Source organism: Nycticebus coucang, chromosome 2 (genome assembly GCF_027406575.1).
Source record: "Nycticebus coucang isolate mNycCou1 chromosome 2, mNycCou1.pri, whole genome shotgun sequence".
Lineage (NCBI taxonomy): Eukaryota > Metazoa > Chordata > Mammalia > Primates > Lorisidae > Nycticebus > Nycticebus coucang.
Genome location: NC_069781.1, coordinates 88,432,154 through 88,449,789, shown reverse-complemented (window position 1 = coordinate 88,449,789; position 17,636 = coordinate 88,432,154). Strand labels below are relative to the sequence as shown.

General features: G+C 42.7%; 1 protein-coding gene across 4 annotated transcripts in view; it reads left to right on the top strand.

The window, feature by feature from the left end:
- The first annotated feature begins 209 nt into the window (after positions 1 to 209).
- Positions 210 to 17,636, top strand: part of PRUNE2 (prune homolog 2 with BCH domain) — a 297,926-nt gene continuing 280,499 nt past the window's right edge. For 3 of the 4 annotated variants that reach the window (XM_053575648.1, XM_053575640.1, XM_053575630.1), the window contains exon 1: positions 212 to 360. In XM_053575648.1, the coding sequence (XP_053431623.1) occupies positions 325 to 360 (36 nt within the window). In that variant the 5' untranslated portion in view covers positions 212 to 324. Of the gene's footprint in view, positions 361 to 17,636 lie in introns of all 4 variants that reach the window. The other variant, XM_053575620.1, reaches the window with a different exon arrangement.

The following is a 17,636-nucleotide window of genomic DNA, read 5'->3' as shown; positions in this document are numbered from 1 at the left end:
CCCCCGCCCCCGCGCCCCGGCCCGGAGGCTGGTGCCAGCGCGCGTGCAGGGCGCTCCCTGGAGCTCCCGGGCGGCACACCCACTTTCCTTATTAGGGCAGAGCCTGGCGCCCGGAGCGGGCGGCGGGGCGAGGGGTGGGGCGGGAAGCCCTGGACAGCCCGGGACGCAACAACAGCCCCAGCCGCAGCCGCCTCTGAGCGGCAGGAGCGAGCGGTCGGTCGCTGCGCCCGGCCGGGCTCTTTCCCCGTGACCCAGCTCCTCTTCCTCAGGCCGAGATCCTCTGTGTCTCTCCGGGAACCCCTGGTCCAAACCCCTCGCAACGACATGGAAGAATTTATGCAACGCGCCAAATCTAAACTGGTAAGTCGAGGGCTTGCTTAAGGCTGTGTGCGTGCGTGTGAGCGCGTGTGTGCTGGTGGAGAGGTGGCGAGGAAAGGGCGCTGCCGCAGAGGAGGAAGGAACAAGTTTGCGACTTAGTTGTCGGGGTGTGCGGGCCGTCCCCTGGAAAGAACCTTTGTAACTCTGATTCTTAAAGCAGGCGGTCCAGAATCCTCCGTTACAATCAGAAACATTGCAGAGCTGGGGGTGACAGTGGCCTGGCTGGAGGTGGGTCGCTTGTGTCCAGCTTGGTCCCACCTGCCTGAGGTGGGAGAGGTCGATCCACTCAACTCTGCAGCCTGCTCCTGAAGGCTAGGAAATATATGGGTGTGGTCCCTCTTGAGAGAAGGAGCCCAGTCCTCCCAGACGCAGTACGTGTAGGTGTAAAAGGAGAAAGAGTCCTTTGGGACTGCACTTCAGCTGGAGGTGACAAAATGCAAGTGAGAAAGTCGGAATCGACTAAGGATATGTGCAAGCGTGTTGTGCTGTATACACCGATAGAGCTTGCTTGGCTGCAGGGTTTAGGGATATTCTGTACTGCATGTCTCTCTAATCCCTGTTCACATCTGTAAATCGGGGCAGAGGCAGCAGGGGAAAGCCCCGCCTGTGGCTGGTGATGGGGTGGGGGGTGCCCAATTAGTGTTCTCCTGGGAGCTGACAGGCCTTTTGGCCCATATTTTACTGTATCACCATCTGAACAGTGAATGGGTAATTTACATTGGCAGTTGCTATTCTGGAACAACAGTTTCCTAATTCCAAACTGGACTCTCTAGGATACCAGTTATAAGTGAAATGAAAGTGTTTCTCTTTGGGCACTTAAAAAAAAACATATCCCCCCTTAGAAGTAATATGTTTAACGAACAGTGAAAGCACCTTTTATGGGCCTGGAATAAAAGGAAGTGCATAATTTATGATGCCTGTAACCCTTAAGCTTCATAGAAGCCAAAATATAAAGTCTGCATTAAGGTGACATTTTATTCACCAGGCTGGATATTTGTAGGATTATTCCTCTAACTCATTTATCCTCATGCAACACAGGGAGCACGAGAAGCGGGGGTGGGGGGGGCCAAAGGTACCCTAAGCACCATCCAGAGTGGAGACGGAAGTGTGATCTTGACAATGATCTAACTGTAAATATCTTTTAAAAGACCAAGAAACTTGATGCATGTTAAGAGAAGAACTTTGTTTTCTACCTTAAGTCTCTCAGAGAATGTTTGTGGAGTTTCAGAATTGAGACCATTTCCCATCACGTTTGTTTATTATAGTTTCACTAGAGGATGTGAATGAAAAGACTGATTGCAGAAGCTCAATACGCTCTGCTCTTTACCTAGTAATGGATGAGAAATATTCAAAAATGAAAGTCAATTTCTATAACTCTGTGTGAGAGAGAGAGAAAGAGAGAGAGACAAAGTGAATGGTAATAAACGGTGAATGTAGAGTTTTGGACTGTACCTGTGTTCCACTTCCATAACATTTACTTTATCAATATTTTACAATAAACATTTAGATTATGGGGTCTAATGTGAGCAAGAGACTTGTCTCATTTCTGAAGAGCAATTGTTGGGGTGGAAATTTCCCTATTTCAGAGTAATCAGTTGAAAGTAATGTGTAATTTATTTACCGAGTCCCTTCATTAGACAAGCAATTGCTCTGCATCATTAAAAAAAAGAAAGGAAAAAGAAGCAGTTGTTTGCAATACTGTTACCAGTTTCCTGCATTAGGCAGAAGAATAATTACTCTTAATTTTATCTTTTCTGGGAATAGGTTTCTCGCTAGAAATCCCGATTAGCTTTTCACATGCAGCCAGCCATAGAAAAGGTCACTTTTAGTCACTTTCATTGTCATATTTCTCCTAACAAATTACATTTTCTAGGTAATGAAATTTTTGCTTCATGTGTAACATTCAAATATAGTAATAGATAACATTTTGCTTTAGAGGCTATATAACCTTTTCTTTGGAGAAGAAAATTTAGTCAAGAACTATGTCATTAATTTGTGAGAAGTTTATTCACAATAAAAAGGTAGAAGTTTCTAAAATTCAGCCAATCCTTTGGAAAACATTTTAAGGAGCAGAAATTTATCATGCTTGTTTTTACTGAAGTCTTATTTGAGTGGGATTAAAATTCAGAGGTTGATATGGTTAAGGTGATTTTTCACTAGAAGTTAATATAGATTTTCATTATATGATACCTAAGAAAAAAACTAATTGCTAGTTTTTTCCCTATGTATTTGACTTATTGCTTTGAAAGTTTTTAGGCCTGATATATATTTTTTAATGGTTTTGGTATAGTCATTGACCCTTCCAAAGTTCTAATATAACTTCATTATCATTAGGGCTAGTGAATTCCACTAGTGCAAAGGATCTTTAAATTACAAAATGAGATTGCTGTTGGCCATATATAGACTCTCCAACAAGGAGAATGTTGGGAAAATTTGTGCCTTTTTTCCTAACTAGGACATTTATTATTCATCTGTCATTACGAAGACGGAGGAAGTGCTCCCATTCTAGGCCCGGTCCTTAGGTTGAACAGAACTCTTTGAAGGAAGAGGGGTGTTTGGAATTTTTATCAGGTAGCTTGGGGCTTATTTCCATTGAAACTTGGATATCACATTCTCAGTTCTAGTTTTCCTCGCAGCCTGGACCTACCAGTCCTTAAATTGAGGCACATTCACTGGCACAGTCCCATTCTCCTTTTCTCCAAATCTCCCCTTTCCGCACCTACCCACTCTTCCTTCCTGAGAATACTCAGTATTTATCAGAAACAGCTAAAATAAACTCCCATGGGACTTCAGACGGATCCTTCTGGGGCTCAAATCCTCAAGCGATCCTGCCTTCTGTCTGTTTAGGGCAGCGTAGGGGCAGGAGTGTATTAATAAAACCCTTAGTTGGGGGTGAGGAGCAGGAAGGGAGGTACAATCACCAGAATGGTACCTTCTTGACAAATATGGAATGACAACTATAGAATTGACACAAAAACTATTAAAACAACAACAGTGGAGCAAGCCAGCTAAGAGCAAGACCCCAAGTTCATCGAGATGGTAATCAGAGGGTGATGCTTTTTAGCTGGACTCATTCTCCCAATGTGAGAATGCAGCTGTATTTCAGACCTGGATACTCACTAGTAGAACTAGAAATGGAAGTGAAAACACCTTTTTTATTTTTTTCTTGCCAGTGCCCATCTGGCTTTTCCTCCACCTGCCCATTCAGAGTTGGATTAGCGACAGAAATCAAATCCTACAGTCGCAGATTAGCCCTTAAGTTTTAGCCGTGCTTTCCCTTCTTAGTTTCATCATTTCTATAGTAAGAGGAATTGAAGGAGGCTTGGGAACGAGGGCCTCCTGCCTTTGGCTGGGACTTGGGAAATGTCCTCCACTTTCATAGTTATCAGCTCAGAAAAGTATAGGACAAGGACAACGTCATGGCAGTCAAAGGTCCAAGTTCCCATGAACTTTGGAGAAATAAAAAGAAGTAAATGAGGAATCATCTGGGGATAGATGGAGCCATGGGGCTCCGGCTGGATGGAAACCAAGGTCCCCACCTTGGGGACTCAGACTTGCAGCTGACTTCTCTCCCTGCCCACACGCCACCAGCTGATGCAATTCAAGCAGAGGGTAGTGGGTGGGACCACTGCAGCCCACATGTGCTATGTAGGTTATGAGCCAGGCTGGGAGGTGGTGTCAGCTGCCACGTCCAGGATACAGGACACACTGATGTGCCAGAAATGCTGTTTTCAATGAGGAAGTGGGGAAGAGAGTCACCCTGCAGTCTGGGATGCATCTGCTGCTTCAGCAGATGAAGGGCTCGTTCCTGGAGTGGGTGTTAGTCGGTATACAGACTTCTATAGAAGAAAAACTCCAAGTGACCTGAATGTCAACGTATACTCTGTGATATGTTGCAGAGGGACAAGAAAGCACACTCTAAATTCTAAATGAACAAGTGCATTAGAGTAGATATAGGAGATCAGGTTACAAAAAAAAAAAAGAAAAGAAAAGAAAGAAAAAAAGAAAGAAAGAAAAGAAAAAAGAAAGAAAGAAAAGAAAAGCCATGTAGCGTGTTTGCAAAATAACCATCTTGATTGGAAATGGAATGAATATATTCTTCTTGATTTCCTATATGGGAAGAAAGTTGTGCATGTCAATAAAAAATACCTTTAAAGGGAATGCTTTGTATCTTATAAAGGGCTGCTGTGGTGACTGGTAATGATGGAGAAGGGGGCAGAGCCATTTCATTTCAGGAGCTGAGCTCATTCTGATCAGAGGCCACGAATCAGCTCCAGCCCCAGTGCAAGACAGGGCAGGTGCTCCTAGGGCTCTGCCTCTTGCCAGAGCATTCATAAGCAGGAAACTCAGGAATCCAAAGCACTTCTGTGCATGTGGTGCTACTCTGTGAAGCGCTAATGAGGAATGAGCCCCTGATGGCCTTGGTCTTGGAGTCGGCTCCATTTCCCACCACCCAGGTATGCAGCCCAACAACGGCAGGTTGTCCTGGTCCCAGGACCTTTGGAGAAGAACCAGAGTGTTTTAGTGGATTGGTCTGTCTCAAGGGAAAAGAATTGCTCAGTGTCATTCAGACAGCACCTTGGGTCTTAGAGGGCATATGATCAGATGAGCAAGGTCACCCTTACTCAATGACGTAGGGGATAGCTTATATCACTTAAGTAAAAAGCCAACAGCTTTGGTATAACATGTTTGTTTCTATGTAATATTAATTTGGGCAGATACTAACAGCATTTGGTATTCAGTGTCCCAGTCCCCTGGAGCTCTTGTAAGCAGTGCAGGCTTGGGGATGGTGGCATTGCTCTTCCCCACAATCACCTCTCTCTAGAGTGCTACCTCCGAAGAATGAGGCAGAACACCTGGGTCTGGGCAGAGGCTGCAAAAGGAGGAAGAACATCAGGGGTCCAGAGAGGTAAAGGGCATGTTGTGGTCTTGCTCCTCAGTTCTTCTGGGACCCTGGAGATTTGGGGAGAGTCCTGGAGTTTGGGATCTTCTTTGGAAGGAGGGGCAGGACTGATGTGTTCAGGAGGAAGCATCTCTATGAGCTTTGGTATGAATGGCACACTCCGCATTTGTGCTGTACACAATTTACACAGTCATTCATGGCTGCTCTGTCAGGCACCCTAAGGCAGCCTACCCCAAATCTCTGGCATTATACCCAATCCGTTTCTTTCTCAGCCCGTGGCTTTGAGCTTTGGTTTCCAGGGAAAGGAAATCTTTCTTTTTCAGAGCTCTTTTGAGGCTAATTGGGCTCTAGATCAAACTCAGGCCTACAAAGTCCAGGTTAGAAAAATTAAGCTGACACACAGCTTTGGTTCTTAATCTGGAAAATGGAATAATGATGCCACTTTGCAGGTTTGTTGTGAAGCCAAAATGATGTACCTGCAGCCCTTAGCACAGAACTTGCCCCCAAGCCAGTCTCTTCTGCAGTTTTTTATCTTCGCAAATGGCCTTGTCATTCATCCGGTTTCTTCTGCTGGAAACTTCCTTCTCCTCCATCCCTTCCCCCACCCACTGTATCCCAGGCATCACTAAGTCCCCTAATGACTGCAGTGGCTGTAGTCTGCTGAAGACTGCTTTCACCCTGCTGCCAGGGAGATCATTTCAAAGCATCTTTTATACCTTTCTCATCCCTCACTTAAAACCTCATAATCCCTTTCCATTGCTCTTAGGAGAACGAACAACACTCTTAGCCCAATTCTGGGGTGTGGCCTGGTCTGGTGGCCAACTTCTTCTGGCTTCTTCTCCTGCCCTCCTGGGCTTAATTAACTCCTTCCTCTCCTTTAGACTAGGTGGAGAAGCCTCTTCAGAATGATCCCTCTCTAACCCTCCCGTCCTCCTGGAGTCTAAGTCAAGATGTTTGGTAATGGTTTTAGCTCACTTACGTCCAGTTGTCATTATACCTGAACATTATATCTGTCCAGTAGAGACTGGGCATATTTGTTTGATTAATGCCAGTTTGGAGAGTGGAGACCAGGGTCTGAATGGTTTTGTTCACCATTGTCTCTCCAGGATCTGATGTAGTACCTGGTGTTCAATCTTAGTTTTGATCCTGTTATACTGAATTCAATGGGTTTTAGTTTAGTGTGTATGTGTCTTTCATTATACATGTTTTATTCTTTTGGTCACTAGCAAGAATAAGTACATTTTATTTATTTATTCATTTATTTATTTTTTGAAACAGAGTCTTACTTTGTCACCCTGGGTGTTCTATGGTATCACAGGTCACAACAACCTCAAACTCTTGGGCTCAAGCAATCCTCTTGCCTTAGCCTCACGAGTAGCTGTGACTACAGGCACCTACTATAACACCCCGCTATTTTTAGAGATGGGGTCTCGCTCTTGCTCGGGCTGGTCTCAAACTCCTGAGCTCAAGTGATCTATAGGCCTCAGCTTCTCAGAGTGCTGGGATTACAGTCATGAGCCGCCATGCCCAGCCCTTATGCATATGATCTTAAATATATTTTGATAACGGATTTTTGTCTAGTTCATCTACTTATATATGAAAATTAGCTTTTCTGGTAAAGAGAATATAGTGAGAGGGCTTCAAGACAAGTAGCTGGAAGCAGACTTCAGCATAGGCAGATCTCTTCTGTGTTCTCATCCCTGATGACTGGCAACCTCCCTGGGAGCGGCAATAACCACACGGGCCTGTGAATGAGTCAGCCCGTGGCAGCAGCTACCTGCTGCCACCTCAGATCCTGGGAGATTTTTGTAGAATTTGACTTGTGGATTTGGGTGGACCTTGGGAAGACTTTTGTCCTCCTTCCCACTTCGTGCCTCCTAAATGAAGTATGACCAGGTGGCTAATTGTGTAGGCTTTGGAGCAGATGCCTGGTTTCAAATCCTGATTTCCATTTTTACTTAGTAGTGACACAATCTTAGTTACCTAGCCTCCTTGCATCTCAAAATAAGAACGATAATAGCACTCCTCTCATAGGGCTGTTGTGAGTATGCGTGTACTGAGACAAGGACATAATCTCCATCCACAGTAACAGAAACATGAAAAGGCCACCAGTGGACAAGAGCCAGGAAGCCTCATTTACATTTCATAGAAACAGAGATGATTCTTAACTCCCTGTAATTTAATTAGAATTTCTTGAATACTCTCTGAGCTCTAAGAGATCTGTTTCAAATAACTCCTGTAATGGTCTTGTAGGGTAGGTATAAGTTTCCTTTTGCAGCTAAGGAACTAAGGCTCAATGAAGTAATAAGAGGTTTGCCCAAGGTTGGGTAGCCAATAAAGAGTAGAGCTGGAGTTTGCTCACAGATCACCTGACTTCAATGACAGGACCCTGTCTCTCATACCGTAAGTCCTTTTTCCCCACTATATTTTCTGGGACATCACAGTCTCCTTAAATTAAAAGTGAATAACCGGACACCTTTATAGGAGGGTTGGTGGTTAAGTTTATGAGATTGCACATCACTGTTTTCACTTTGACCCAACAGGAGTTCACTCCTCTGTGTTGCCTGTTTTATATTAAAAACCCTTAGACAATAGAGAAATCAATGAATGTTATTGAAAACTTGCCATGAGAAAAATATGGCATTCGTGATGTGAATAAGTTTTGAGATTTTGCTCATTATATACCCATTTGAAAGAAAAGGAAGTGACCGATAAGCTATTTGGAGAACAGGGTACCAGCTTTTAGAGTGACTAGAAATATTGTAGGTACTTGGTGAATTTGTGATAATGAAAATGCATTTTAAAAGACTTTAAATGTCCTTTATTTGTTACCAAAGCTGTTAGACAACTTTTGGTTTTGTCAGTTTCTTCGTTGTTGCCACTCTTCTGTTGGTGGCCTTGAGGATGACTTTGATTGATTGACTGTAATCTGGCCCACAGCCAGGAAGAAGTGTCTAGATTAGAACACACCTCTGGGGTCTTGGTTGTGACAAGTCTAACGTGGCTGTCCAGTCTGTTGGCTTAGCAATGCCCCAGAAAACTGTTGGTTATGCCCAAGACACATGTGGTAGTGAAGGAAAGGGGAGGGAGGAGAGAAGGAAGGTAAAGGCAAAATTGGAAGGGACATGGGGGCAAAGGGAGGGATGAAAGGATTCAGGGGTAAACAAGCCTGAGAAATAGTCAGGCATAAAAGAAAATCTTTCCAAATTCAGGATAGGATGAGTTATAAGTGAAACAGTCCTTATGTCCACTCGGACAAAATCAGCCAACACAAAGTCATCCAAAAACTGAGAATTAGGTAAAGGCAGTTAAAATTGACTATTGAAACTCCATAGTTAAAATTAGTTCTTTTCTTTTTTTTTATTGTTAAATCATAGCTGTGTACATTAGTGCAATCAAGGGGTACAAAAAATTAGTTCTTTTCTTACAGGAAAATTCCTCAAGCTCTATCTCTGAGGCTATTTGTGAGATGATTTCTGTAAATCGGTTAGAGCAACAATGCCAGGGACACAGAAAAGACATGCAAACATTAGCCACCATCATCAATATTATTATTTAATATGCACTTTGATACTATATTTAGAAACTTGGGTTTTCTCAGAAGAGGTTGATAAAGAGGTTGTTGCCAGAGGCTGTAATCACTCATAACTCATGATGGGTGAATTACACAAACAAAACCCAAACCAAACAGGACCTATGAGAAGGAGACCTAGACCCCCACTACATGCCATTCCATCTGGTGCCAGGTCTTAAATATCTGTACAACCTTTGGGGGGCAAAATACCATTATTATGACGTATTCACCTGATGTTCACAGAAATGACCCTGAATAATCAGGGAAAAGTAGTAATTTAAGTATGGTGTCCTGTTTTTTAAGAAAGATGTGATCTTTTATATTAACGTGATAGAGTTGGAGAATACCCTCTTTAGTAAAGTATTACAAGAATGGAAAAGCAAATATCCAATGTACTCAATACTAATATGAAGCCAGTAGATGAGCTAATATGTGCTTACCCAAGAGAAAAACTCAATTGGTTCAAGTTGGGAGGGAGGAGTGGGGAGAGGGATTGATGTGTTCCCACCTAAGGGGCACAATGTAAGGGTATATGGCACACCTCCTGGGTGAGGAGCACAACTACAACAGGGACCTCCCCTAACAAATGCAAACATTGTAACCTAATCACCTGTACCTGCATATTAATCTAAAATAAAAATATATATGTATATATATACAAGAAAGATGGGGGGCGTAAGCGATTTCAGAAGAACTTCCTACTCAGATAATTAAAACAGAAGAAACAATAAAAAAGAAATTGTCACATGGAGGATAAGTTTGGGTTGTCTGGCAAAGCCTCTTGTTCTTGAGTGAAGCCAGATATGTGAAATGTCATAGCTCATAACAAGAGACCATGAGTCAGGACAGAGGGTGAGGGTGTGAAAAATGTGAGGCTGATGTGGGAAGCATAAATAGGCCCTCAGCATGTGTGAGATGTCAGCAGCCCTGTCCCCACTCCCATCCTCAGTCAAGAACTAAATCTAGTTCTGGACTCCAGGGCAGCAATAGTACTGACTACCTGTGTGTCAAATAAGGTCCCCTGGAAAAGCCCCAGAGGGAAGGGCAGACTGCTGATAACTTTCCAATTTTTTGAAAGATTTTTATGGAAGGGTTTTCACTCCTGGGAACCATTTCTTTACTTCAGTTGAAAAAATCAGGACTTTTAGGATGACTGGCTGTTTTTCTTTTTTTTTTAAGGAAGCCCATTCATTTAATAAGGTCCATTGTTTTCCTGTAAAAAAATTAACGAAAGGGTGTAAAAAGAGAAACATGTCTGCTGGCCTCTTGCTCTTCAGGAAGAGCAAAGGCAGAAGTTCTTCCTGACTGTGGAAGCATTTTGCTCCTCTCTGCATTCCTTGTGCAGTTTCTGTGGCAAGTGGTTCGTGGTGCTGGCCAGACCAACACCTGGCTCTGAGAGGACAGAAACGTCATGGCAGGACAGATTAGTTGCTTCCTGCCACAGGTGTGTCTGAGAGGACAGGTCATGTCCAGCTAGTCCTCCAGGAAGGCAGTGTCCTTTGGCTCCTCTCTAGGGAGGAAAGGGAGCAAGTCTCTTCTGGTCCCCCATTATTGATTCTGTACAAGTCCATCTCTTTCCAGGCCCTTAGCTGGGTTGATTTGCATGTAATATCTCCTGGTCAAGATACAAGGTAGGATTCTCTTATTCTTCATGGGCTACGATAACATAAAGAGACCTGCAGAACCACTTTCTTTTGAGGGCTGGATTCTTACAGGAAGGAGGGCAGTCTTTCTGCTGATCCTTATGCATTTATACAAGCCTAAACTTTGATTTAGATTTTGCATGTTTACCAAGAACATTGAGATGATGGTTTTGTTTTTTTTTCTGTTTTTAGATTGTGGGCAAATTGTAAACATGGTCTTAGGAAATGTACACAGATAGAGAAAAAGATAGACAGACATTTTATTCTCTATGTGAATATTTCTTCTATGATTTCATCATGAATCTCCTTTGTAAGAACCTAAAATAAAGCCATGCACAAAGCAAAGCAATTTCCGTGGCTCTGTAACAGAGCCCGTGCCTGCCACTTGGCTGATACCCCTGGACCGGGGCCTGAAGCATTTCCATGCTTGGCTCTGGTCTCCAGAAAATCCAGACATAACCCCAACGTGGTAGATACAGATCAAAATGCCATGCTGAAACTGGCTTTTAAAACATTTTGAGTAATTCATTATCCCTCCAAACCATTAGATCACTTTGAGGCTTATGGGGGAAAGCATGTGTTTCTCACTGCTATGGAATTATTTCATGCCCAAACAGCTTTCTGACCACGCACGACATCTCTGTAAAAATCAATTCACATACAAGGAGTTTCATAGCTAGCATTTCCGCAGACTACTTTGATGACTCTTGTAAACACTGAGTCACACTTTGTGCTCTTGGCCCATTTGTGGGACTTTTGCTCTCAGCAGGGTTTATGCTCAGCTACCCTGATGGATGTGTTGCCCTGGAGAGCCGCCCAACCCCGACCCATCATGTCAACAATGGTTCAGACAGGAGCCCTGAGGATTCCACATGTTTCAATACAGCATCCTATGGCCTTTGTCTTTTATTTATGATTTCTTGATGAGTCACTATTAGCAATTTTAATAATTATAGAATGGTTTGAAACTATTATAACATCATAGACCTTTAATATTGGAACAGATGATGTTAGACTTTGTGTATTTCAGCCTCCTTGAATTGTGTTTCAGGTTTTATTTCTTTATAAAGTAATAAATGAACCTTAAAGAAAACAGAGGAAAGCTAAAAAATTACCCACAAAGAAAAAAAAAGGAAAATTACCCATTTTTGTTGAAGCATGACTATTGGTAATATTTTGGCAAGTAGTTTTTTTAGTCTTTCTTCCCTGAGTGTAAGATTTAAAATAAGATAGCCATATATTTCGGTACCTAATTTTTATTTTACTTAACATTATTTATTAAATATGTTACTACCCAGTTTCCCTGAAAATAAGACATCCTCCAAAAATAAGACCTACTTACAGGAAAGATAAGACATCCCCTGAAAATAAGACCTAGCGCATTTTTGGGAGCACACCTTAAAATATTTTCGGGGAAACAGGGTACGTTGTTCCATAGTATTCAGATCAACATCTTAAATTCTTAAATAATAGGGTACACTAGTTAAGAAGATACACTATGGTTAAATATTTTGATTATTCCCTTTTTTGCCATTGCTAGTTACATTGTAATAACCATTTTTTAATGTACAAAACATTTTATCCTATTTAGGATAATGTTATTAAGATGACTTTCCAAATATGTAATTATTGAGGCAAAATATATTAATATTTTTATGCTTTTTGATAAATATTTCCAAATTGATTTCTGAGTGAAATCCTCCAGATTTTAGGAGGTTCAAAGAGGTTAACTAGTTCGAGAGCCAAAACATAGATTTCGGGTCCCTTGAAATCTAGGTCTGTGCTACTGACAAATTTGAGACAAACATGTAGTGTACAATACCTCAGTGAGAGGACCACAGTCATTTTGTAAATCATGGCGCTGAGCAAATAATCTGAATGCCTGGATGCTTAATTAAGACAGTCACAACATAAGCTATGCTACAGCAGTTACATCTCTGTTACTGAGATTGTGAGGTAGATTCTGAATGGAGAGACCACTTCTTTTTTTTCTTTTCACTTCCTCTCTCAATTATTTCAAAAAAACTAGGAGCAATAAAGCTAATTGCTCTTGTGCTTAGTGAGGTAATTCAGAATGCAACATTGCAATTCATAACTGCGGTCACCTATATGATCTTATTTAAATAACCTTGGGGAGGGCACATGGTTCTATGTATGTCACGGATGAGAAGAAAAAGGCCAAAGAAGTTAAATCCAGTCTTGCCCAAGGACACAGGGCCAGTAAGTGGCCGAGCCAGGCGTAGCTTCTGCGTCTTCCTATTCCTCAGCATCTGTGGGAACAAAATGGTTGATATTTTCAAAGATAATTTGAAGATCTCATTGATAGTCTAGTGGTTTGAATTCTTTGCCTAAAAGAAAATGGCTGAGCAAAACTACAGGGCTCTTTTCCCAGAGGAGACATGCTGCAGCTGAGTCTTCTCCAGCACAGGAAAAGAGGCCCATCAAGCTTTGAAGTTTCATGTGATGTACAGGCTGCAAGTGTGAGATTAATGAATGTGTCATTGGTGGAAACATGCTGAGCTCCCCGGGCTCTGGAGACCCAGTGTCACCTGCAGTGGGAAGGAGGTGCCCAAGAGGCAGGGTCTCTGGAGGGCCTGCGGGCATCAGCTGACACACCTGTAATGGAGCAACAGGTGACTGGATGTCACTTTTGTCAATTCAGCTGAGAGTGCTGCATAACATGAGGAAAGAAGTTAAACTGCCTATAACATAATCTTTCCCATGCTACAGAGCAGGTGTGGCTTCGTCAAATTCTTTCTCTCCCTTTGTCTTCCCACCCCTCCCCCAATCATTTCTCCATTTGGATCGTATTTACAAACTGCCCCAAAGCCTTAATGCATCTCTTGGTGATGTCCTAGGAGTAATGTTAGTTCAGTGCAGTTTAATTTTGCTTAAGCTGAATGCTTCTCTTTCAAACCCTGCTCTAAGAAACACATACACCTTCGGACCAACCTTTCTTATAGCCAGAGCACGGCAGAGGCAGCATGATTGCTAAAGTCAATATGCACACAGTCGGAGATGCATTGGATGTTTGATCTGTGGGCAGACAGCCTGGGTTCCTTGCATTTTCTGATCTTTTTTAAGAGCTTTATTCACACTGGTGAAAAAAGAGAAACATCCAAACATAATTGAAATAAAATTTAGGGACGTGGAACTCAGGTTAGTCTGTCCTTGAAATTCTGAACTTTTGAAACTTTTGAAAATGTTTGGTTGACAGTTGTTCAAAAAGCCTAATACGATTTTTCTGAAAGAAGTCTATTGTTTTGTCTAACATGATGATTTTTGTATAGTACAGTAATTCCTTTGCAGATGGAGTGCTGGGGTTTAATATACGCCAAAGGAAACATACTTGGGAACTATTTTCTTGTAAGTGCTGGGTAAGAGTGGAGGTCACTGACTCTGAGAGACTTGGCTGCACAGTTGTTAAATCATGCACAACTGCTAAATGACCAGCATGCTGTGGGGCAGGAGGTCCCGGAGTAAATGCTTTTGTGCTGCAGCTCCTAGCTGTCCAACTCCTTTATGTATATTCTTCAGATTAAGCCAGTGTTTTGCCATACCCCTTATCCCTGGCTGGTCTTCCCTCCTGTTCTCATTTCCTCAGATCATTTTTGTGTTGCTTCTTGTCTCTACCACTCCCCCTCAGTGCTCTTGGTCAGCACACCAGGGAGTTAGCATTGATCAGTATTTACTCTGTGGCTCTGCATGGTTTTTTATTTGGTCCTCATTGCAATCTTCTGACATAGGCATTATTATGCCCAGGTTACAGAGAGAGAAACTGAGGCTCAGAGAGGCCAAGTGATTGCTCTAGGGCATACAGCTAGTAAATGTTAGAGCTAAATTTCTAGTATGATAAACTTGAGAGTCTTAGTTTACATTTCTATTTCAATGCACTGCAGAGACCTAATTCACTTCTTTCGGGCAGTGGTCTTTCTAGTAGCACTTTGATGTGTGGAGGAGTCATGGGGATCTAGGTGAAAATGCTGACTCTGAGTCAGTACACTTTGGGTGGGGCTTGGGATTCCTCACTTCTAGCAAGCACTCAGTGATGGGGGTGCCTTCAGGCCCCACTCAATTTGAGTAGTGAAATTCCTGAGCATTGACTCTCTGGGAGGCAAAGGGTATGACTCATACCCCTTTGAAAATGAGTATAGAGGGCGGCGCCTGTGGATCAGTTGGTAAGGCGCCGGCCCCATATTCCGAGGGTGGTGGGTTCAAACCCGGCCGCGGCCAAACTGCAACCAAAAAATAGCCGGGTGTTGTGGCGGGCGCCTGTAGTCCCAGCTACTCGGGAGGCTGAGGCAAGAGAATCGCTTAGGCCCAGGAGTTGGAGGTTGCTGTGAGCCGTGTGAGGTCACGGCACTCTACCAAGGGCCATAGAGTGGGACTCTGTCTCTACAAAAAAAAAAAAAAAAAGAAAAAAAAAAGAAAATGCGTGTAGAATCTGAGAGGGCTGCACAGCTGGGGAAAGGTGCCCCGCAGTGGAAATGGAAAGATCCTCTAGAGGGGTGGCCTCATTGCTGTCACTCTGTGGGGAGATGCCCCGTGTGCTGCCTGTTAAAGTCACGTTAAAATCAAAGCCAAAGCAATAAATCTGTAGCTGTTGTATTGCAGGTGAAAGAATTGGTCTGGGAGGGAAAAAGAATTTTTCTACAGTCACACCACACGGACAGCCATCAGTTGTACTTACCCCTAAGGCCTGCCCTGCGTGCAATACAGGCTTCTAGTCCGGATTAAATGGTGTCATAGCTCTTAGGCTTTGCCAATGCAAAACACAGGGCTGTGTGGCTTCGTGGAGCCTGGATGGTAAGTGCGTTGACAGGCTTTAGGGGGTTGCTAGGAGAAGAAGGCTGAAGGAACTGGCCATCTTCTAGGAAACTGTCTCAGGAGTAAAGCGCACCAACACAATGGGTTTGCTGAAGGAAACTTAATGTTTGAATGAATCTTCTGTTCACAGTTCCCCTCACCATCTTTTGAACTCTCTCTTTATTGAAATTATTTAACATTTTTCTCCTCACTATTTGATGTCATCTTTCCGGCAGTCCCTTTGACACCTGGATGGCCATTTGCTTTCTATTTCCTTGTCCCCACCTGCCCTCTTGCTTGAGGTGCATGTTTTTATGTGATACTTCGCTATTTATGGCATTCTTCTATTATTCATGCTTTTCTTCCTTTGTTGATGGCTTTTGCTTAGTCACTCTGCTTCTCTGATGTTCTTTGTTCATATCTCTTTTCCTCTATCCCCTTGGCACGTTTCTCTTCCTTTTCCCTGAACACAGAATTCTGTTCTCTTTACACAGAAGGGGAGCCCAGTGTGGAATGATCAGAATGCATTTGGAGGTTTTTTAAAAATCATTTTAGGTGCTGCTCTGTAGCAATCAGCTTTCATATGCTGTGGTAGCCAAAATCTCCGCTGTCAGTGGCTTTCAACAACAAAAGTCTATTTCCTGCTCATGTTACAAGTTGCTGCGAGTCAGCTGCGGTCCAACTGCCTCTGCGTTCTGGAATGCAGGCCAAAGGGGAAACAGCTGCCAGGGATATGATGCTCTCAGGACAGAAGAAAGGAATAAGAGAGCTGGTGGGATCCAGCAATGGTTTGGAAAGCTTCTGCCCAGAACCCCAACAAGTCACTTCCACTCATTCTTCATCAGCCAGAGCAAGCAAGTCACATGGCCCAGTCCACAGCAGCACAGTGGGAAGTGTACTCTGCCCATAGGCAGGTACCACAAATTACATGCTATGACAGCACCCTTTTCCAGAAAGGAGAGTTAACAATTAGGAATAATTACTACATGCTCTACGGCTAGGATTTACCTTATTTGGTGGACACTAGTATGACCCACACTTTTAATGGTTTTATCAATGGATAGATTGTCACCAAATAAAAACTTGAAGAATTCAATAAATGTTTGCTAAATGAAAAAAAAAAAAAAAACTTAAAGGAATGTGAGATTTGGGGGACAGCTTTTTACTATTATTAATCAGTGAGAATCTACAGTCACTCTTAGTAACTTCTTATGCTTTCAGATAAGGGTTGAGTGGGGGGTTGTTTTCATGGCGGCATTCGGGATGACTGCAGGTTGTACCTGTGGCCCAAGTCAGGAATTTGAGGCAGCTGGGTTAATTCCTTAGGTTTTCAGGAAGCATTTGTGGCATAAGACTGCTTGAGATAATCCTGTACAGCCTCTGTGCTTCAGTTTCTTTGTATATAAACTGAGAACTTGAGAATAATGATAGGTTATTGAAGATTGAATTGAATAGTATATGTAAAACTCTTAGAACTTGTGTTTGGTATGTAAGAAAGATATTTGAGCGATAATGACAATGATTTCAACTACTTTGGTTTCTGAACCCCTCAAAAATTTACTGGGGGTTCCCAAACCACCACTTTTTAAAATAAATAGACAACCAGAGTTATATTCCTTAGTTGAGATTTACTTACAAATAAATAAAATAAAAATTAACACAGAAAGTAGGAGCTTAGGATTCTGGTCTATTAAAAAAACTAGCCACAATTTCTCCTAAAGAAATTTCTCTCTAGGTTGAGTGTTTAATCTCTCCACTTACTGTGTGGGGTGAAAGTCCTTTAAAAGTTGTCACATAAAGTTCTTGGTTTATTAGGAGACCACAGTGCATTTTGGGCTTGTTTGACTGGGGACACTTGCGAGGTTTGCTGGGAAATTCCAAAAGGGCAGAGAGGAGAGGCTTCTGTTCAGAAGTCACTGGCTTGGCCTTCGGGCATGTCTTGGTGGAGATAGGTAGAGATGTGCAGGTTAGTGCCGTGTGGGGAGTTTACCAGTGAACATAGTGATCGTCTAGCCTGGACAACCCCTTTGTCTCACATCTTTGAGATATAAGACAGAAACTTAAGGAAGGGAACAAGGGTCACGGCATCAGAATGTCAAATCCAATTACATCTCAGCTGTGTGCATTTGGGTGTGCTTCTTAATCTTTCTGGGACTTGGCTTATTCATAGATGTAATATTATATAATATTTATCCTCCAGGACTGTGTGCAAGAGCATTATAAAAGTTTACTAAATCATTTATTTTCATAATAGCTCTATTTGGTAGGTACTATTATCTCCATTTTGTGCAAGGGAAAAATGAGGTAGGGAGAGGCGGGTAAGTTGCGTTCA